At 35.8% G+C, this 20,416-nt stretch overlaps 1 protein-coding gene across 2 annotated transcripts in view; it reads right to left on the bottom strand.

Annotated features, from left to right (window-relative positions):
• The window catches only part of LOC122515441 (forkhead box protein D2-like), a 126,751-nt gene that overhangs the window by 105,890 nt on the left and 445 nt on the right, over nt 1-20,416 (bottom strand). The window contains exons 1-3 of one of the 2 annotated variants that reach the window (XM_043632815.1): nt 19,255-19,904; nt 16,407-16,520; nt 9,168-9,780 (exon numbers count right to left, since the gene is read on the bottom strand). In XM_043632815.1, coding sequence (XP_043488750.1) covers nt 9,168-9,780; nt 16,407-16,520; nt 19,255-19,320 — 793 coding nt within the window. In that variant the 5' untranslated portion in view covers nt 19,321-19,904. Of the gene's footprint in view, nt 1-9,167; nt 9,781-16,406; nt 16,521-19,254; nt 19,905-20,416 lie in introns of those variants that run through there. The other variant, XM_043632807.1, reaches the window with a different exon arrangement.

Below are 20,416 nucleotides of genomic sequence, written 5' to 3'. Positions count from 1 at the left end.
GTAGATTTAAACAAAATTCAACCCTTCTGATCTAGGAACAAGATAACAATACAACGAACAAACGACCGAACAAGAGGAAACAAAAATAATTATTGTAAGAAGAAAAGAATCCATGTAATATATAGATAATATTACTATTGTTCTTATTATTATTATTATTATTATTATTATTATTATTATTATTATTAATATTATTATTATTAATATATTACGTATCGATATGTATGTATTTAAACATTCAACGTTTAACTATTTCTTATTCGTCTAAATTTTCTATGCTCATTCGTAAAATTCATCCAAACTATTTAACAACAAATTTATTGGAAAATACTCATTTGGTTTACGTAGTTTTAAACAAAATTCAATTCCTTCTGATCTAGGAACAAGATTTAATTAATAATTTTCTATTCTAATAGAGTTATCCATGTGTTTATACTTATCATTGTAATGATCCTTTTTTTTATTTTAATTTACAATTCATATTAATGTATCAGCATATAAATTACTTATAACTGTCACTAAGAATTGATTATTCTGTTTTCTTCTATTAATGAGAAGAAAAAAAAAAGAAACAAAATTCGTAAAATTCAATTCCATTTAAATTCGATTCGATATAGGTAACACAGGTACAATGATTAAAACGTTTTCTATTCTTCTCCTTCTTCTCCTTCTTCTTCTTTTTCTTCGTTGTCGTTCAAAACGTAATCGTTGCAATACGCAGAATACGTGCGTTAGCAAAAACCGTCTACACGTCCCCCCCCTCTCTCTCTCTTTCTCTCCCGAATAAAAGTGTACTCGTTTTCCGTATGCTACTACTACTACTACAACTACTACTATTACTACTACCAACAAATGTAAAGAGTAGGAAACTCGTCCGTCGCAACGAGAGAGACGCTCATTTGTATTCTTAAAGCGAATCGCGAGCTCGCGATTTACTATCACGTCGTACGAATTATTTAGTAATCAAATTTTCCCCACCCATCCGCAACGACAACCCTTACGCCATTCTCTTCCACTTCCCTACCCTCCCCTTCTTCCTCCTTTACCTCCTCACCCTCCTTTTCCTCCTCACCCTCCTACACCTACTCCTATTACTCGTTCTGCTCATGGAAAATCGTTTCGAGGATGAAAGGGTGCTGCTGAGGTTCTACACAGCTGGAAGTTGAGTGGGAAGGGGTGAGAAGGGGTGGGGAGGGGGGATAGTCGTTGTCAGATAACGTTACCTCTTTTACAATGATTTCTCTATTTTACGATAGATGCGTGAGAGGATCATTAGGATCTACGATGAGAAAACTACGAGCACACTACGAATTTTACGACGATCAAATTTTCATATCGAGAAATTTCATTTATATTAAATACGTTTTAAATTTATTAACAAATTTTTTAACGTGATTTTTTTTTTGTCAAGAAATATATATATATATAATAAATGAATCGTTTTCACGAGAAATATATTATATGTATTCAAGGAAAACGTTTCATATTTTTACGTTTATCTCGATTTTCTTCGAAAAATTAACTGCCATTACTTAAAGGTGATAAATTGTCCAAACATTTTTACGTTTATATTTCGCGATCGTACTTTCCATTTTTTTTTTTTTCAATGAAAGATAATCAAACATTTCTTCATTTATTATTTCTGTTCGATTATTCGATCTTAAATATTAAACGAATTAATTTGTTTTCACAGTTGCACACACACACACACACACACACACAGAGTGTTAAAAACTTAGATTTAACGAATATTAAATTCCCGTTTAAATTAATATTTGTATAGAAAGAGGAAAATTTACTGTTTAAAGATTAACAAATGTGACAAAAGTTGCGTAACTTTATAGAACGTTGGGGTGGGAGGGGGAGGGGGCGAGGACACGTTCGGGTTAAGCCAAGAACGTACGTTCTTTCAACGAAAAAAAAAAAATATTAAAAGAAAAAGAAAAAAAAGAGAAAAAAGAAATAAGTGCAAAAAAATGGCAGGAGGTAACCAGAAACCCCACCCCCACCCCTTACTCCCACCACCCATGTGTTGGACAAAACGAAGCCACGAATGCGCTTTAGTAGAAACCGGCCCCGTTATCTTTCGGGTTGTACTTTTTTTACGTGCGCGTAAATACGCCAGGACGATATAATATAGGGAGAGAAAGAGGGGTGAAGGAGGAGGAAGAGGAGGAGGAGGGTGGGAGGAAGGGAGGAAGGGAAGAAGGGGGAGAATGAACGAGGGAATGAACGAGGGATACGACGACAGAGGTTAAGAGTGGAGTGAGAACATTTCCCTTCTCTCTTTCTCTCCTTCTCATTGCACCCTTTTTGGTAGCCCAAAAAGAGAGAAAAGGACGCACGACCACGAAACGACAGGCGTAAACCGGAAGTCCCGTGATTTCGAGCTGACCGAACGAATGGCCATCGTTTTTAGGTATTTACGCCCGATGTTCGGAGATTTTCATGCGATCGACGTGAATCCCGACTCACCCTCTCTCCCCCACCACCCCCACCCACCCATCTCCTACTACTAGGAAATTTCAGGAATTCCTGATATCTCGTAGGATAACAGGGATTTGTTGAAAAAAAAAACCAAGAAAAAAAAACAATGCGGCTCGATCTAAAATATAATATAATATCGTTAGTTCGAAAATGTTTGTATTAGTTCGATAAATAATAATATATCTAATTTATAAAATATTAAAAATAAATATTTGTTTTCTTTACTGTTACGTAATTTGTTAAGCAATGAACAATTGTGCCCATAATTATGAAAGTGTAATTATCTAAGTCATATATTTCTTGTTTGGAAATATTTAAAGAATTACATTTGAACATTCAATGAATTTTATATAATATTATCTAATATTAGTTATATTATATTATTTAATATTAATTTTTCTTTTATAATATTACTATCTAACGGTTAATTTTTGACAATATCGTTCAAATTACACTGAATTAATTTAATTGAAAATAATGTGGCGTGAAATAACTGATAAAATCATTTTTCCTTCAATTTTAATCTTAAACTAATTTCATAATTGTGCTCATAATTATGAAAGTGGTCTAAGTCATATATTTCTTGTTTGGAGATATTTAAAGGATTACATTTGAACATTCAATGAATTTTATATAATATTATCTAATATTAGTTATATTATATTATTTAATATTAATTTTTCTTATATAATATTACTATCTAACGGTTAATTTTTGACAATATCGTTCAAATTACATTGAATTAATTTAGTTGAAAATAATGTGGTGTGAAGTAACTGATAAAATCATGTTTCCTTCAATTTTAATCTTAAACTAATTTCATAATTGTGCTCATAATTATGAAAGTGTAATATCTAAGTCATATATTTCTTGTTTGGAAATATTTAAAGGATTACATTTGGACATTAAATAAATTCTATATAATATTGAAATAACAAACACTACCTAACGGTTCATTTTTGACAATATCGTTCAAATTACATTAAATTAATTCACTTTCAAATAATATAATATAAAATAACTAATAAAATCATTTTTCCTTCAATTTTAATCTTAAACCAATTTCATAATTATGGACACAATTGATCTAAACGCTTGATCTTCTTCAACCATCTCGTTCGAATTTATTTGATCTATTTGAATCCGTCGTATCTCTTTTATACGAAGGAAAAAAAGAAGCAAATGACAAACGATTATAGTTTTTATTGAAAATTGATGAAGAGTTGATGAATAAAAAAAAGATCATAAGAATCTTGAGATAAAATTTAGTGAAAATTAGTGGTCGGTAGGAAGAAGAATATACACGCCGTTGCGTCTATCTAATGCGTCTCCCATAAAACTCGATAAACGCCAGTTATGTCAATCATTCTTTAATGAGAATGCGTTTCATACGAGCGCCCAACGAACGAGAGTATTGGCCAATAACGTTGATCGTTAACGAACCACGGCGTACGTCGCGCTATTAAATTGATGTTCCACCTTGCCAATGAGAAATTGTATAAATATCAGCGAACGTCGGTGTTGTGCGAGCGTCGAAAACGTGACGCGTCGCGTTTACGTGAATCGCGCGAGAAAACAACGGAAACAAAAACAACAACCAACGTCAAAATATTCTAACCGTACAAAATATTATAAAAGACAAAAAAAGAAGAAGAAGAAGAAGAAAATGATACAAATTTTCGAACAGTTTCTTATTCATCAATCTCTGCGAACAACGACACGTGTAAACTGTTAAACCAAATTACGAGAAACAAGTAGAAATATAATAATAATAATAAACAAAATATTACTCTTAAAAAGTGACACAAATGTACCCACTAAAATCCATATTACTAAGCCGCTTATCGTTACACCCACATTCCACTTCTATCCTTTCCATGTGTTTCGCAATGTTTATTCTAATACGACTATATTACTACTATCGAAATATAATGCTTTATTTTTTATTTTTATTCTTTTGCATTAGTAAACTAAATAGATAAACAAAAAAAAACCACACTCGCGTACAAATTTTGTACAAAAACTAAAAAATAGATGGTAAACAAAATTTCACGTTAATGGACGTTAATGGAAAAGTTCGGCTAACCGAATCATTAGAATTCTGTGAAGAAAGACGTTTAAATAATATAACAGTATTATTACTATATATGTGTTGGTGGTATATGATAAAATTATGGAAAAAAGATGAAGTCAGGGGAAAATGTGTTTCGTTATTTTTACTTTTTCCAGTTAGCACTCTCGGAATAAGGACGATACTCGAATAAACAGCCACGAAAACACGTTTCACGCGTTTTACCGACTACCACGCGTAATATAATCGGTTGAAAAGCAATGTTAAAATGCTCCGAGAGAGGAGAAAGGGGAGGAGGGGGGAGGGGGGAGGGGGGTGTCGCGAATAATGAAAAAGCGAGTCCTCAAACTCGATTTATAATCAGTTCGGCGGGCATCTGATCGGTCGACAAGTAAAGCTCGCGTATCGTTCGATGCTCAACGGTGGAAAGCGTGCAAGTATTTAAATCTATGCGTGTACATATGTTTGTATATGTTTCACTGTGAGTAATACGCGTGTATGTGTGTGTGTATGCATGTATGTTTATGTGGCTGAGTGTATATACACCCGAATTCATTCGCACGTGCACCTTGTCCTGTCGAACGGAGAGTTTCGGTTCCCCGATAGAAAGAGAGAGAGAGAGAGAGAGGGAGGGAGAGGAGAGAGAGAGGGTAGAAAGAGGGCGGAAGGCTCGCCACCTATCCTCCACCACGATTTGGCAGCCTGTTTGAATGTTTTGCAACGAGTTTATTCGAGTTATCAATTTCCTGACAAATATCTGCATTTCCCTATCCCCCTTCTCTCTCTCTCTCTCTCTCTCTTTCTTTCTCTCTTTCTCCCTGTACGTTTCTCGTGGTATTTCTGTCTCGCTCATACCCTTTTGAAATTTTCGCCCATTCACTCCCTCGTCAACGTCGATCCCGTCCAAAGATACGCATCGATCGAGGCCACCGTGATACGATATTACGCTATAAAGTTACACGTTTTTACGATGCACATTACATTAAGGTCGTTAGCGAGTTTTAAATTTTGTAGAAGGGAAAGAGAGAGAAGGAGAAGGAGAGAAGTGAGAGGGAATGATCGACTCGCAACGAATTTTTATACAAATTTGTACGAAAGTCAAGAAAAAGGGAGAGATACTTTCCTTTCGTGTGATCGATCGAAAATATTTGTAAATATCTCAAAGAAATATGAATTTATATAAAAACGCATATATATATGTGTATTATATATATATATATATATATATTTGTGGAATGCGAACCAAACTTAACCTCCAAGCCAAACTTAAATAGGCATTCGTGAGAAGATTGGACGGTGGGCCCTGAATAGCTCAATGGTTAAAGTGCAGTCAGTCGTCCGGAAAACGGAAGATCCGGGTTCGAGTCCCGTCCAGTCAATCCAACGGCCCAATTTTTTTCACGAATCCTACATATATATCATATTTACGTGAAATAAAATTCGTTGATGGTACACGTTACTACTCGTGAATGAGAATTGTAACGAAAGCCAATCGAACGACACGGATGGTAGGAGAGAAACGGTACTCGTTTAATCGGCCAACGATGAAACACCGTCGGGAATAATTTATTTATCGGAGCTCAATAATGATCGGTCTCGTTGGTAGAAGTTCTATGAACGTGACAGAAGCACGATCGGTATTACCCCCCTATGTACGTATGCATATAATACACGTACGCTTACGTACGGTAACCGTATATATACGCGTTTATATGTGGGTGTAAGCTTGCACACATCAGATCATCGGCCAATATTAGTTTCATATCATTTTTTCCGTATCATTAGATACAAATAAACGCAGTGTAAATGCTCCGAGCTCAGTCGCAAATGATTATTTGCACATGTATCCATGACAATCTGGAAGTATTGGTTTCGAATGTGTGTATATGTGTGTATATATGTCTGTGAAAGAGAGAGAAAGAGAGAAACAGCGAACGAACGAACGAACGAACGAATGAACGAATGAACGAACGAATGAACGAATGAACGAGAGAGCAACTCTCGAAAAACGGCGTGCTCTGGGAGAGAGTGTTTAATCGAAATGGCGCATCGCTGGGCTCGAAATACGCGCGCCGGGTACCCGAGGTTCGCATTGACACGCGAGAGATCGAATTATTTGCTAGACATTCCGCGATTTCCCGCAAATTTTCCAGTCGCTTGCATCGTTGATTCGAGCTTGCCCAGTAACTCCGAACACGACCACCCACTCCCCACCCCACTCCTCAACCTCGCACCAACTCCCGAAACTCCCGTTTATAGGTAGGTAATACTCCTCTTATTCCTCTTTAAACTCACCCTTATAAACGAGTCATCAAATGAAATCAAATTCATTTTCAAATCCTTATTATAGTTCCGGAAATACTTTGATTGTTCATTATTTCAATCGAACAAACTTATTTTTATTATTAATCGAAAAATATTATTAAAAAAATAATAATCAATCGAATAACTCTTTTATCTAACATACTTTATCGTTGTTGTTGCTGTTGACAGAATAGAAGAAGAAGAAAAGAAAAGAAACGAGTGGAAACATTCGTTGTTCGAAATTCGCGTAACGTTTGAATGATGAAATTGAAGTAACTTATAGATGGTAGAAAATGAACGTTAACTGTTTCCTTCCTTCCTTCCTACCTTACTTTCTCTTCGTACGAACTGTAACGTGTGGCCAGGCCTGCCCACAAAGTGAGTATCGACTAATTAGCGACGCGAGTAACGTCACAGGTAACGCGCACTTTGCAATGGTCAAAGGACATTGTTATCCATTACGCTCCGATCCCTTTTTCTCTCTCCCTCTCTCCCCCCCCTCTCTCTCTCACTTTGCTATCCCCTTCAGTTTGCACCTTCACTTTTTCCTCGCGTAATCAAACGAAAATTAGCAGGAGAGAGAAACCTTTTTTCTTTCTTTCTTTCTTTCCTTCCGTCTCTCTCTTTCTCTCTCTCTCTCTCACACACACTCTGTAGAAAATTTACAAAGCGAGTTTCCAACGGTAAAAGGACAATTCTAAAAGTAATGAGTACGCGAGAGGGAAAATTCTGGTAGGGTGAATCCATACCTCGATGAACACATAGAAAAGAGAAACAGAAACAGAAAGAGAAAAAGAAAAAGAGAGAGAGAGAGAGAGAGAGAAAAAGTGGACGGCAAGGTAGCTGAGAAAAATGAATGGCTCTATCTTTCGGTAATTAAGACAGACCCGGAAAAATAAACAAACTTGCGAAAACGAGAACGAAAGGCTTTGCTGATGGGCCAGTTCTCTCTCTCTCTTTGTTTCATTTGGTGAAGCAGCTGTTACGTTGCCTAGGGCCGAGTCAAATAAACGGTTTTAGGTAGATTAAGCACACAAATCTCGATGCTCTTTCCCTTATGCTGGACTCTCTCTCTCTCTTTCTCTCTCTTTTTCTCTCTTTATTTATCTCTTTGGTTATTCTACTTCCTCCTTTTCAGTCCAACTGTTTGTTGACACGAGACCGTTGATACTCCTACCTACTATCATCCAAAAATATGATCGTCCTCGTTCGTATAAACTGTAACCTCGAAAATCCTAACTTTCGGTCAACAACGATTAAATTTAAACCGTCCATTTTCGTAATATTCTCATCCAGATTTTCTAATAATTTCAACTTTCGCATATACGTGGCCGAACGTGTTTATATTTGCGCGTGCACACACACGCACAAGTTTTCCGCGACATTTCTATATGAATTTTGGAGATGAATATCAAACAAACGGATGAATATCGTCAAACACTGTACGACTTTAGGTATCTAATGCATTAACGTATTAACGAAGCTCAAACGAATATTATGTATGCTTTTTCAGCACAGTCTACTGCATGCGTTCATAAAAATAATGATCGATATTATTAACATTCGATCATTTTTTTTTTTTTTAGAATGTGGATGATCAAAAGGAAAATAATAACTACGGGTAAATCTCTCTCTGATTGCTTGTTCTCAATTATTAAACGATATTTCATTGACATATTTATATAACGAGATATATTAGATTTAACGAAAAGATTTACCCATAGCGAAAGAAATGGAAGAATGGAAGAGTTACGGAGTAAACTAAACAATTATTAATAATTAATATACTCGTCGTATACAGTTAGTCACAAAAATATTCGTATACTCACTGTTAATTTAAAACAATCGATATTTTATTGTCATAGAATACTACAAAATTCTGATAGACAGAAACATATTTTAGAATTATCAGACTTTTAAATGAATACAAATGTCAGTTTATCAGAATTTGGAAGCTTCGTTTTACAAGCAAATAATATCGATTGTTTCAAATGTACAATAATACCTTGTACGAATACTCTTGAAATTCACTGTATTACGCACACGAAGATTATCAGTTTATCTTCTAAAAAGATCATATTGGTATGTATCTTTAAGATCAAAATATATTCCATTTATTCTAGCGAAGTATTCTTCGAACAATAACTTCCGGGACTCTTCCAAGAAGGAGAAAATAGAAGAAAAGTCGATAGGAGAATCGGTAGGATGATGGTGGTGGTGTTGGTAGAAGGAGCAAAGAATAGATAGATAAAGATAGATAGGAAGGGGGAGTGGGTAGATAGATATAGGTAGATAGAAGACTCACGTCTGTAAGGTCGTCCCTCCTCGGGGGTGGAGCGCTCGGTGTTCTCGGATCCGGGTGTGGCGTTTGCGTCTCGGTCCTCCTCCTCGGGGGTTGGGCCTCGATTCGGCGCCGAGCCGGTCCCGGTGCCCGTCGGAGAACGGCTCGCGGAACCAGCCGGGCTGTGAGGTGGAACTTCCGGCCCGGAGGATAGCACTGATGAAACGGCACCACTGGCTGTACCACCAGCACCAGCACCAGCACCACCAGTACCAGCACCAACGACGTTAGCAGAGCCCGAACCGGTGGCTGTGCTTCCTGGGCCCGAAACTGAGACGACTGCACCTCCACCGGCGGAGGGGGGCAAGGACGTAGGCGAGAACATGTTCGACATGCTCGAAAGGGAGCCGATGCTTGGTAGCCCCGAGCCGGCTACCGAACCGTTACCCGTCTCGACCTTGAGGCACTTGCTCGGTGGCGCGAACGCAGAAGGACCAAGGGGCCTGAACCCGCCGAATGGTAACCGATGGTCCAACGGGTGAAGAAATTGTGGCGGCAGGTGAAGCATATGATGAAGCCCGTAACCGAGGGACGCCGCTGTGCTGAACGGCACCTGGAGCTCCTTCGAATCTGTCACCTGTATTCCATTTGTTTTCAACATTAGATATATACATGTGCAATGCCAAACTTAAATAGGCATTCGTGAGGAGATTGGACGGTGGGCTCTGGATAGCTCAATTGTTTAAAGAGCAGTCGCCCTGAAAGCGGAAGATCCAGGTTCGAGTCCAGTCAGTCCAACGGCCCAATTTTTTCACGAATCCTAAATACACAAATCACTATTTTCCCTTTTCATTTTTCAAGTTATATTTTCTGTTTCTTTAAACGTGACATTTTCTAACTTCGTACCATCGAACCTTTTTTCTTTAACCTTCTCCATTCAAGACCAACAAATATTCTAATATTTCAAATTTACGGATAAAGATTAATTACCGAGTACTAGGTACAACAAACGAATGGACTCTGCTAGTGGATAAGGATTCACCGTTTGCTTTTTCAAACGTTAAGCTAATCGCGAACGATGGAACGTGATTTCGACGTGCAACGAATGCATCCCTCCTCTTCCTGTCTTTCTCTCTCTTTCTCTCTCTCTCTCTCTTGTAACTTTTCAACCGACCAAACCGTAATTTTCATCCATTCGTTATGAAAAAAACAGAGAGAGATAGAGAAAGGGAAACAAAAAGAAAGAGTGAGAGAGAAAGAGGGACGACGGGGGTTAGAGGGGGTAACGGGAGCAACATATTTGCCGAAGCTTATTTTGTTTGTTGGCCTTTTTATTTTTCTTTTTTTCTTTTTTTTTTATTTTTTTAATGATACACGTTACACGTGGGAAATACGTTTCGTCAGCCGATGAACGAAACGTTACCCGATAAAATGAAACTGCGGTATTTCCATTACATGTAGAAAAGGTGAACGTACAAAAAAAAAACCAAAAAAAAAAAATATCTATATATCTGTGTGTGTGTGTGCGTGTGTACATATATCTATCCATCTGTACACACTTTTGACATCACCGGTGTTTGGCGTCGATGAACAACACGAGGGATATATTTCTGGCAATAAGTTTAAAAAGTTAATGGCATCCTGATTGCGCGTTAGTTTCGACCTGAGTTTCCGGCAAAAATTATTAAAGACGTTAATCCGCGATTTATGTAACAGACAAAATACCAGAGAAATTACGCGTAAACGTAAAGGATATGTTTAACGATATAAATCAGCCCCCGTGTTCTTTCCTTACTTAATGATTCACCCTACAAATGAAACATCTTCGATGTAAACGCGTTCTAAATATTATAACAACAACAACAAAAACAATGATAACGATTACGATAACAACGATTCAAATCAACGGGTTGCATGGTTTGTTGGCCGCGGTTGCATCAACGTAAGCCGTTAATAGAAACCAATGTTTTTTTTCGACGTTAAAAGCCTTATAAAATAATTCGTTTCATTTCGTAGTGATTATTTTTTCTTTTTTTTTGTGGGGTTTGAGTTTGAGTTTGTTCGTTTAAATATATTTTTGTTGTTGTTGTTTGATTCCGTTTTTTTATTTGGAGGGGTAGAGGAACAGGGAGGGATTTTGTTTTTTTGTAACTGCACCTCCACCTCCACCTCCACCTCCTCCTCCTCCACCTCCAGCTCCACCTCCTTCTCCTCCCCCGTACAAACCGAGCGAACGAGCATGGACTTAATAGACTCGTCAATCACACTCGAAATACGCGCGTTACAGTTGCGCTACCGACGGCGAAGGATTCGGATTTTGACGGATTATTATAACACGATGGTCTCCCTGTTATTAACAATATTACGTCACGTACCACCCATATTACCAGCCATTCGAAGCTATTCAAATAACAATTGGAAATATCGTCGATATTTCTATCACATTTTCACCAACATTATCATATCTTTAATCGTACATGTGAAAAGAACAATTCGACGAATTCGCATATGTGTTAGAAATAAATCAAAATGTTAAAAGGGTAACGAAACGTTCGGGAAAATTTCGTTTATGGGATTGAAAAATTAATAAATAAATAAATAAATAAATAAAAAATAAAGAAAGAACTAAGGTAGAAATATTTGATATATTTTTTTTTATTATATTTTTAATTCGCATTTTAATTCTCAATTATCGTATCTTTGATCCGTGCGAAAAGTAATCGATCAAAAGTCAATGACGATTGTGGATATTGAAAGAATAAAAATGAAAAGAAAAAAAGAGAAAGGGGAAAGAGGATTGGAAGGAATTGAAAAAGAAAAAAAGAAAAAAATAAAGAAAGTACGTTACGAAGAGAATTATCATCACATTTTATCATCCCATTATCATATATTATTTGATCAAACGAAGGAATATAAAAAGACGACAGCAATTTAAGAGATGTTAAGGAATAAAATTTTATAAAAAAAAAAAAGAAGAAAACAAGTCAGACAAATATCAAATTGAAAGAGAATGACGGGAGGGGGGGGGAAAGAAATATTTCTATCACATTTTCACCACCATTATCATATCGTTGATCGTGCAACGAATAAAAAAAAAATCGACGATGACTTTGGTCGCGTTGGAAGAAAAAAAAGATAAAATTCAAATCAATTAAAAAATATTAACAATTTAAATAATATTTATAAATATTTAAAATAATATTTAATATAATATATATATAAATTTTAAATAATATTTAAAATATTAAATAACAAAATTTGTAAAAGGAAAAATATATTGGACGAATGATAGAAAGAATGAAAAAATTAAAAAAAAACAAAGAAGGAAAGAACTAACGGAGAGAAAGAGAGAAGAAAAGGGGTAGGTACGCAGAGGGGGGGAAAGGGGTGGTGAAATGGAAACGTAGAAAACGAGGTATCGATAAGCAGCTTTCGAAATAAACATTTCATTCGACCGATAATGACATGGGCGATGAATCGCGCGGGAATTAGTGTGCCACGATTAGTTTATTATTCTTTTATGCCGATGGAAATGAGGTTTTGCATTTGGCCCGCGTGTTTGCGCCTCCTCCAGCTCCCAATCACTGATTTATTAGCTATTCATTATTATTTTAATTACCGACGACCGACCGCCGATAGATACGTGACCCTTTTTTTTTCTTTCACCACCCAACCACCCACCCACCCACTACTTTTTTCTCCTTTTTTTTTTTTCCTTTTTGTCACAAGCTTTTCACAACAAATCGGTAACAACGAGCGACGCTTTGCGAGCTTATAAAACGATACCTTTTTTTCATATTTTTTTTTCTTCCTCGCCCCCCCCCCCCACCACCTACAACGCTTTTATTTTATTCTCTTCTCTTTTTTTTTTTTTTATTGGCTGTTGTTGTTGTTGTTTATTAAGTTTTCTTTACCATTGATCTTTATATTAAACAAATTATTTTCATTCGCATAAATTTATTTTCTATTTCTTTCTTTTTCTTTCAAGCCAGACAACAAGAAAATACATTTTTCGATCTATCTATAGACGTGTAAATTTAAATATGTTCAAACGTAAAGGTTACGGTCGCCGAACGAATACGAAATACTGTGGATAAAACAAACAAAATTCTTTGCAAATGATAATAATAATCGAAGAAATAGTTCAACGGTATATCATACGCGTATCTTCGACAAATTTTCTCCAAAGAAAAAAAGAAAGAAAAAAGAAAATGGAACATCGAACGAAAAAGTATTCGTCTTGGCTTCATCTCTTGTTTTTTTTAAATTTAAAATCGTAACCTATCCGAATGCAACGGACAGTGGATCAAATAAAAAGAAAAAAAAAGAAAATTTACACAAAATTGATCTAATATAAATAATTGCAATGTAAAAAATAAATGTTAGCCTTTATTCTCGGACTTAAGAATTCTACTTTGTTTTACTGCGTAAAAAAAAAACAAAAAAAAAAGCATTAAATATTTATAACGATCTAATGTATCGATAATTATAATAACGCACTATCAAAATAAAATTAATTTTATGAATTTTTGAACTTACATTAATCATAATTATATATATATCTATCACGTAACAGCAACGATACCAACACTAACCCCGATTCCTAAAATTTACTCTTTACATTACAATGATTTATATTAACAAAATAAACTAAATTATATAATTAATTTCTTTAATTGTTTAACTTAAGTCGAATTATCCGCACATAAAATTCGATGTGTTACCTATACCTCTTGCCAACGGACATATATTAAATGAAACGTTATCCTTCACCTTATACATCTTGTAAATAAACATATTTAAATTAAAACGTTATTATTTACATAATCTTATCCCTTATACATCTTGTAAATACAGATTTGAACTAAAACGAGATCTTCTCCATCTTACAACGTACTTTCATACACATACTCTTTCTTCCCACCCGACTGTCTTCATTATTATTATTATTATTATTATTATTATTATTATTATTATTATTATTATTAATATTATTATTATTAATATTATTATTATAATTAATACTATTCTCAATTCAACCACATAACAGTAAAGGTATCAACACTATTCCCGATTCCTAAAATTTTACTTTACATTACAATTATTTATATTAGAAACAAAAAAAAGAAAAAAAAATAAATCATATAATTAATTGACCCCCCCCTCTCCAATACTATTCTTAATTCTTTTTACTATCTCCGAGAATTAATTAACGCCGAATGAATTTCGTTTTGTATATCCTTTCCTAATTTGTTCCTTTTCTCTTATTATTATTATTATTATTATTATTATAATTATTATTATAATTAATACTATTCTCAATTCAACCACATAACAGTAAAGGTATCAACACTATTCCCGATTCCTAAAATTTTACTTTACATTACAATTATTTATATTAGAAACAAAAAAAAGAAACAAAAATAAATCATATAATTAATTGAACCCCCCTCCTCCCCAATACTGTTCTTAATTCTTTTTACTATCTCCGAGAATTAATCAACGCCGAATGAATTTCGTTTTCTTTATCCTTTCCTAATTTGTTCCTTTTTTCTTCATAATTATTATTATTATTATTATTATTATTAATATTATTATTATAATTAATATTATTCTCAATTCAACCACATAACAGTAAAGGTATCAACACTATTCCCGATTCCTAAAATTTTACTTTACATTACAATTATTTATATTAAAAAAAAAAAAAACTAAATCATATAATTAATTGACCCCCCCCCCCAATATTATTCTCAATTCATTTTACTATCTCCGAGAATTAATTAACGCCGAATGAATTTCGTTTTCTTTTTCCTTTCCTAATTTGTTCCTTTTCTCTTTATTATTATTATTATAATTTTGTATTTATCTTTAGCCTGTTACTTTGGGTCTTTATCGCGACAGCTTTTCAATATATTCGCACGCGCGCTTACTTGCCGCCGCCGGCAAAACTGCGGTTTACGTTACGGCGTGAACGTGTTTATCCGGCTGGCTGTACAAGGATTTACTTTCTTTCTTCTCGCGTTTCGCGATCGTGTAAAAGCCGATAACACACACTCTCCATTCGCGTTAGATGATTTTCAACCGATCGCTCGATATAAAATTATCCTTATTCGAAGATTTTTTTTGATTTGTATTTCGAATCGTGTTTCATCCCGATATTTGGAAAAAATTCTCGATGGTACGAATCCTACGAACCGATTTTTTGTTTTTTTATACCTTTTAAAAGATCAATTACTATTAGCTCTTTAATTAAAACCTAATCACACGCTCGTTTATCTACGCGAACGTTTATTTTATTAAATATGACGCGTAAGTTCATTTTTTTATCTATTTTGTCGAAGAAGAAGAAGATGAAGATGAAAATTATTCGAAAACAAAAAATCGCATAATTAGTTAACGTTTTATTTATAATTATATCATAAAAATGACGTTTTCAAAGGTGAACTTACACGTCATTTTTTCGTAATTAACCGTTGTCAAATATTTCTTCGTGTATTTATTTTGATCAATCGATCGATCGAACGTATCGGACAATTAAACAATTATTCATTTATTTCGATTATTGTTATTTATAATATACGTAGATATAAAATATAAAAACATGCTAGCACAGAGAGAGTTAGGAATAGTCGTAACATAAGAGTAGGGATAAAGCGGCCATCTATTTCTACGCAACATCGAACATCGAAGCGCAACGGGGTACCATATGTGCATAAATCAAGCAACGATAATGCATGCGTATCGAGTGTTATCTTCAAGGCAATCGATTTTATACATCGAGGATCAAGGTTTTTCAAGGAGTACGAAGTTAGACCACGAAAATTCTTACTACAAATTTTTCCCTAGGATCTACCCATGCCCGTAAAACAACAATTTTATCAAATATTACCCGGTGTGCGGATTAAACCAAAAAAAAAGAAAAAAAAAATAGTACGTCCTCGTGAGAACGAGGTGAAAAATAGGAAAATGAAAAGATTACAAAATGAACACGTTCCATGCCACGTGTACCATTTAAACTTGACCATCAGGCCACGTGTACCACCGGTGGTACACGCAGTCATATTTATTTAATGCGCTAAACATCAAATGGCTTGGCACGGAACGTGTTAAATATAAAACAAAGAATACAGATAAGAATATTTTGTGTGTGTGTATGTGGGTGGGTGGGTGTTTTTAAAAATATGCGCGGAAAAGCGGGAAGAAAAAGACACGACGGCTGTTTTAGGGATAGTAAAAGGCGAGGAAGAAAAGGACACTAACTTGTGGATTGAAGGGTCTTTGCATTCTCAGGGCCTCGGGCAGTCCCCCGGCCTGCGAAAACACGACCAGGGACGGCGGTGGTAGATGATTCGGCACGTACGCAGAGTTATCCATCTACAACAAACATGTTTTCCTCGTGTTCCTTCCTTTTTCTTTTTTCTTTTCTTTCACTCTATTTATCTATTTCTCTCTCTCTCTCTTTCTTGCTCTTATCACAATTCTTCTTCTTCTTTCTCTTCATCTTCTTCCGTCTTCTTAGCACGAATGATAAGCCGAATTAGAAAGAAACCGATGAGATCCGATCATCCGAATAGGACAGACGATCGAACAATATCTGCCTTCTTTTTTCTTTTTTTTTTTCTTTGTTAAAAAGTTTACCTTCTAATCTAATTTCACATCGATCAATTTTCGTTATTTCTTTCGCGTGTAATTTTTCTTTTTTTGGGGTTTTAAAGGTAACCCGCAAAAAAAAGAGAAATAACTGTGAGAATTATTCGTATATTATTTTCTATTTAATTTAAATTTATCAATTTTTAATTTGTATTTCTTACCAATCGTCATCGATAAGATATCAAAATAACGATCGACTCTTTTTAGTGTTTTTTTTTTTAAATATAATCATTACGATTATTTAGATTATAACCAATTTGAATAATGTGTTTTCTCATCGTTCATCTACAAAGAAGATCATGTTATCCAATGGTTCGTTCTCTCGTCTGTCCTATTAATCGGTCGTCGTTTTGTTAATTATTTCTATCCGCAATTGAATAGTTTGTCGTTAACAGAGACTACTAATCCAATAACAGGATCTCCTACAATTGCTGTTTTTGCTACTGCTGTTAGTCCTGTTGCTGTTGCTTTTGCAGTTAATGTTTGCCAATGGTGGTGGTGATGGTGGTGTTCTTGTTGTTGCTCCTGCTTCTGCTACTTCTGCTGCTGCTGCTGCTGCTACTACTGCTGGTGCTGCTGCTGGTGCTAGTTCTAACCTTTCAACGGGACATATCGAATTCGATACGGGAGTAATTGCATCGATCGCTGCCAGACCGCCTTCTTCTTCTTCTTTCTCGCTCCACGCAAAGTCACCGTTCCTAACGAGACGCGTAAGAAAAGAAAAGAGACACACGTTTCTTCTTACGGGGAGAAGAAAAGAAAAGTCAAGAGAACAAGAAAAAGAGAAGGACAAAAATTAAATAAATTAAAAAAGAAAAAAAAAGATAGAAATATAGTGAGAAACATGGCACGTTCGTTCGTTCGTGGAAAATTGAGAAACCTAAAGCGACACGCGAGAGAAATCCTCCCGACGATTGACCATACTGATATACTTCGTAATAAATAAATCACTAACGATGAAAAAACGAGAAGGATATTGTTTTTTTTTTTCCTTGAAATCGTTGTTCGCAATCGAAGCTACGTTCTTTTGTTTCTTTTCTTCTTCTTTTGTTCTTTTTTATACTAGTATTACTTCAGTGTTACTTTACACAATAATCTTTCCTCGGTAAGTTTTCATTTGTTTTTTTTTTTGATCGAATTATTAAAAACGAACTCGTTACGATTTATTTATTATTGCAATTGCGTTATAATAAAGCTCGATATTATTTCCCATTATACAAAAATTACTTCACTTCTGAGTATATAAAAAAAAAAAAATTACAAGAGAGAGAAGAAAAAAAGAAAAGAGTAATAATTGTTGTAAATAAAATAAAAATGTTACGGTTGCATATGTACGGCATGGATGTATCGACGATTTAAATCGAATCAAGGGGGGAAAATCAATACTTGGACGATATTATGTCATCATCCGATACCGTCGAACGCAGCTAGCTAAAGCGATGAACGCGTAACGAAATTCCGGATCATCGAATTCTACGATTACACTTCGACATTAGCAATTATTTGAACGGTTGGCAAGTTTTCGGGGGAAATATCGCGATACAAATTAATCTTGCGGGCCGACGCGACGCATTCGACATCGATCGTTGTTTTCTTATTTTCCTTGTCCTTCGGTCATCGAAGTAATAGTTTAATTGCATTGAATAAGATCAAACGATTATTTTCCGACGGCACGCGAACGTTTTTTTACTCTCCTCGGAAGAATTAATAATAATTAACAAATATATGATTTATTTAATTTGGGTAAATACAATTTGTTTGCGATCAAAAGAAGAAGAAGAAGAAGAAGAAGAAAGGAAGATAAAAACGATCGGGTTAAATTGTTCGATAATTTTCGAGATAATTTGATCGAACGGCATAATCGAATAGATCGATGAGGAAGATCGATATCCGTTTGTGTTCATCGAATGACGTATCTCCGATGTCCTTCTGACGTGAGTAGTCTCGTTACAGAAGGCAAACGTTTAGGCTGGACACTTGTTGCACCGAACTTCTCCAACCAATTTCGGAACGAAATTTCTTAACGAGGTTTAAAAACACTTTATATTTTTCGTTCAATTTTAACATACGCGTACGTGTATTATGTGCGTGCACGTGCGCGTGTGCGTGTGCGTACGCGTCCTGTGTTTTAAATGTAGTTTTAATATGCAATTAAAATTTCGATTATCGTTATTCGTAATCGTTCTTATCGTAATAATCTCTTTCATCGAGGGAAAAATAAATGATGTGTTGTACGTATTGTAAAAAATAAATTTGAATTTTTCCAACGTAGTTATAATACTTGGCAGCGATCGAGCGCGAATAAGAAGACATCGTTGTAATTCGATGAGGAATAGAAATAAAAGTAAAAGAAGAATAAGAATAAGAAGAAGAGGAAGAAGAATTGTGGAATCGTCGAAGAGCAATAAGAGTATATTAAATAACGTGTGTATATCCTTTTTATCACCAATGCCCGTACATTTTCCTCGTGTGCACTGAAAAAGTCGTGCGCGGCAAGCCGCGACATACGGCTATCCGAGAACATTCACACTACTCTTTTTTTTCAGATTTTCTCCGTTTAGATCTTCTCTTATCCGTCGCTGCTTTGCGAGAAACTTGCTTCGAGTTTCTTCTCGGGACGCACCATATCCGCGTGCCACTAACGTCTTCAACGTTAGCTTATCAAAAATGATATAATGATATAAAAGGACGACGCACGACAATAGTAGTCAACGACAATATATCGTAATAAAAATTTAACAACGACAATGGTAACAACGCGATACGTTAATTGAGGTTATTATTTTGCGTAAGAAAAAATCGAGAACGTGAAGACTATCGTTTAACATATTTCGAAGAACGCGCCTTGTCAAACCTAACCTCGAATAAGCGCAAGAGCGCCCGAACACCGGCGCGGAGACTGGCGCGACGTACACTGACGGTGGCTCACGATTCGCGCGCTTTTCCTCTCCTCTCTCTCTCCCTTTCGTTTCGTCCTCGTACGGCGGCGTACATCACGCCGTATACGACGTCACGATATACTCGGGTGCCGTTGCTGGTGCTGCTGCTCCGGTCGCGGTGCGGCAGTAACAAAAGACGAGAGGATTCTATCTTTCTCTTTCTCCCCACCCTTCCATCATCCCTCTTTCTCTCTTACTCGCGCGCGCTTTCTCGAAAGAAGAGAGAGAGGGTACGAGTAGCGCTCGTGGCGCGACTTCGAAATTCAAACGGAGCACGCGAGCCCGCCACTCTTTCTCCCTTTCTCGCTCTATCTCTCTCCCTCTCTCTATGTGTATATCTCACTCGCGAGACCTAACCTCTCCGTGGTCTGTCAAAAATAACGTGCAACTTTACGCGTCCGATATCTCGAGCGGTGGTAACGACGGTGGTTGTGGTGGTTTACCACTGGATCGACTCACCCTGTACTACTATTATAAGTAAGCACGTTATTTAGGTGAGCCGGCTAAAGGGGACGGTTCGTTTGGACGGATAGGTTGGCTTGTTGTGTTGGATGGTTATAGGAAACGTTGTCGTCGCGAGATAATATGCAAAAACTAAAAGCATGAATCTAAAAAGAAAAATAGAGTGATGGAATAAGGAAGGACGAAGGAGAGAGGGAATGACAGATGGAAGGGATAACG

Source organism: Polistes fuscatus, unplaced genomic scaffold (genome assembly GCF_010416935.1).
Source record: "Polistes fuscatus isolate 324 unplaced genomic scaffold, CU_Pfus_HIC Scaffold1, whole genome shotgun sequence".
Classification (NCBI taxonomy): domain Eukaryota; kingdom Metazoa; phylum Arthropoda; class Insecta; order Hymenoptera; family Vespidae; genus Polistes; species Polistes fuscatus.
This window is presented reverse-complemented; position numbering and strand designations above follow the sequence as displayed.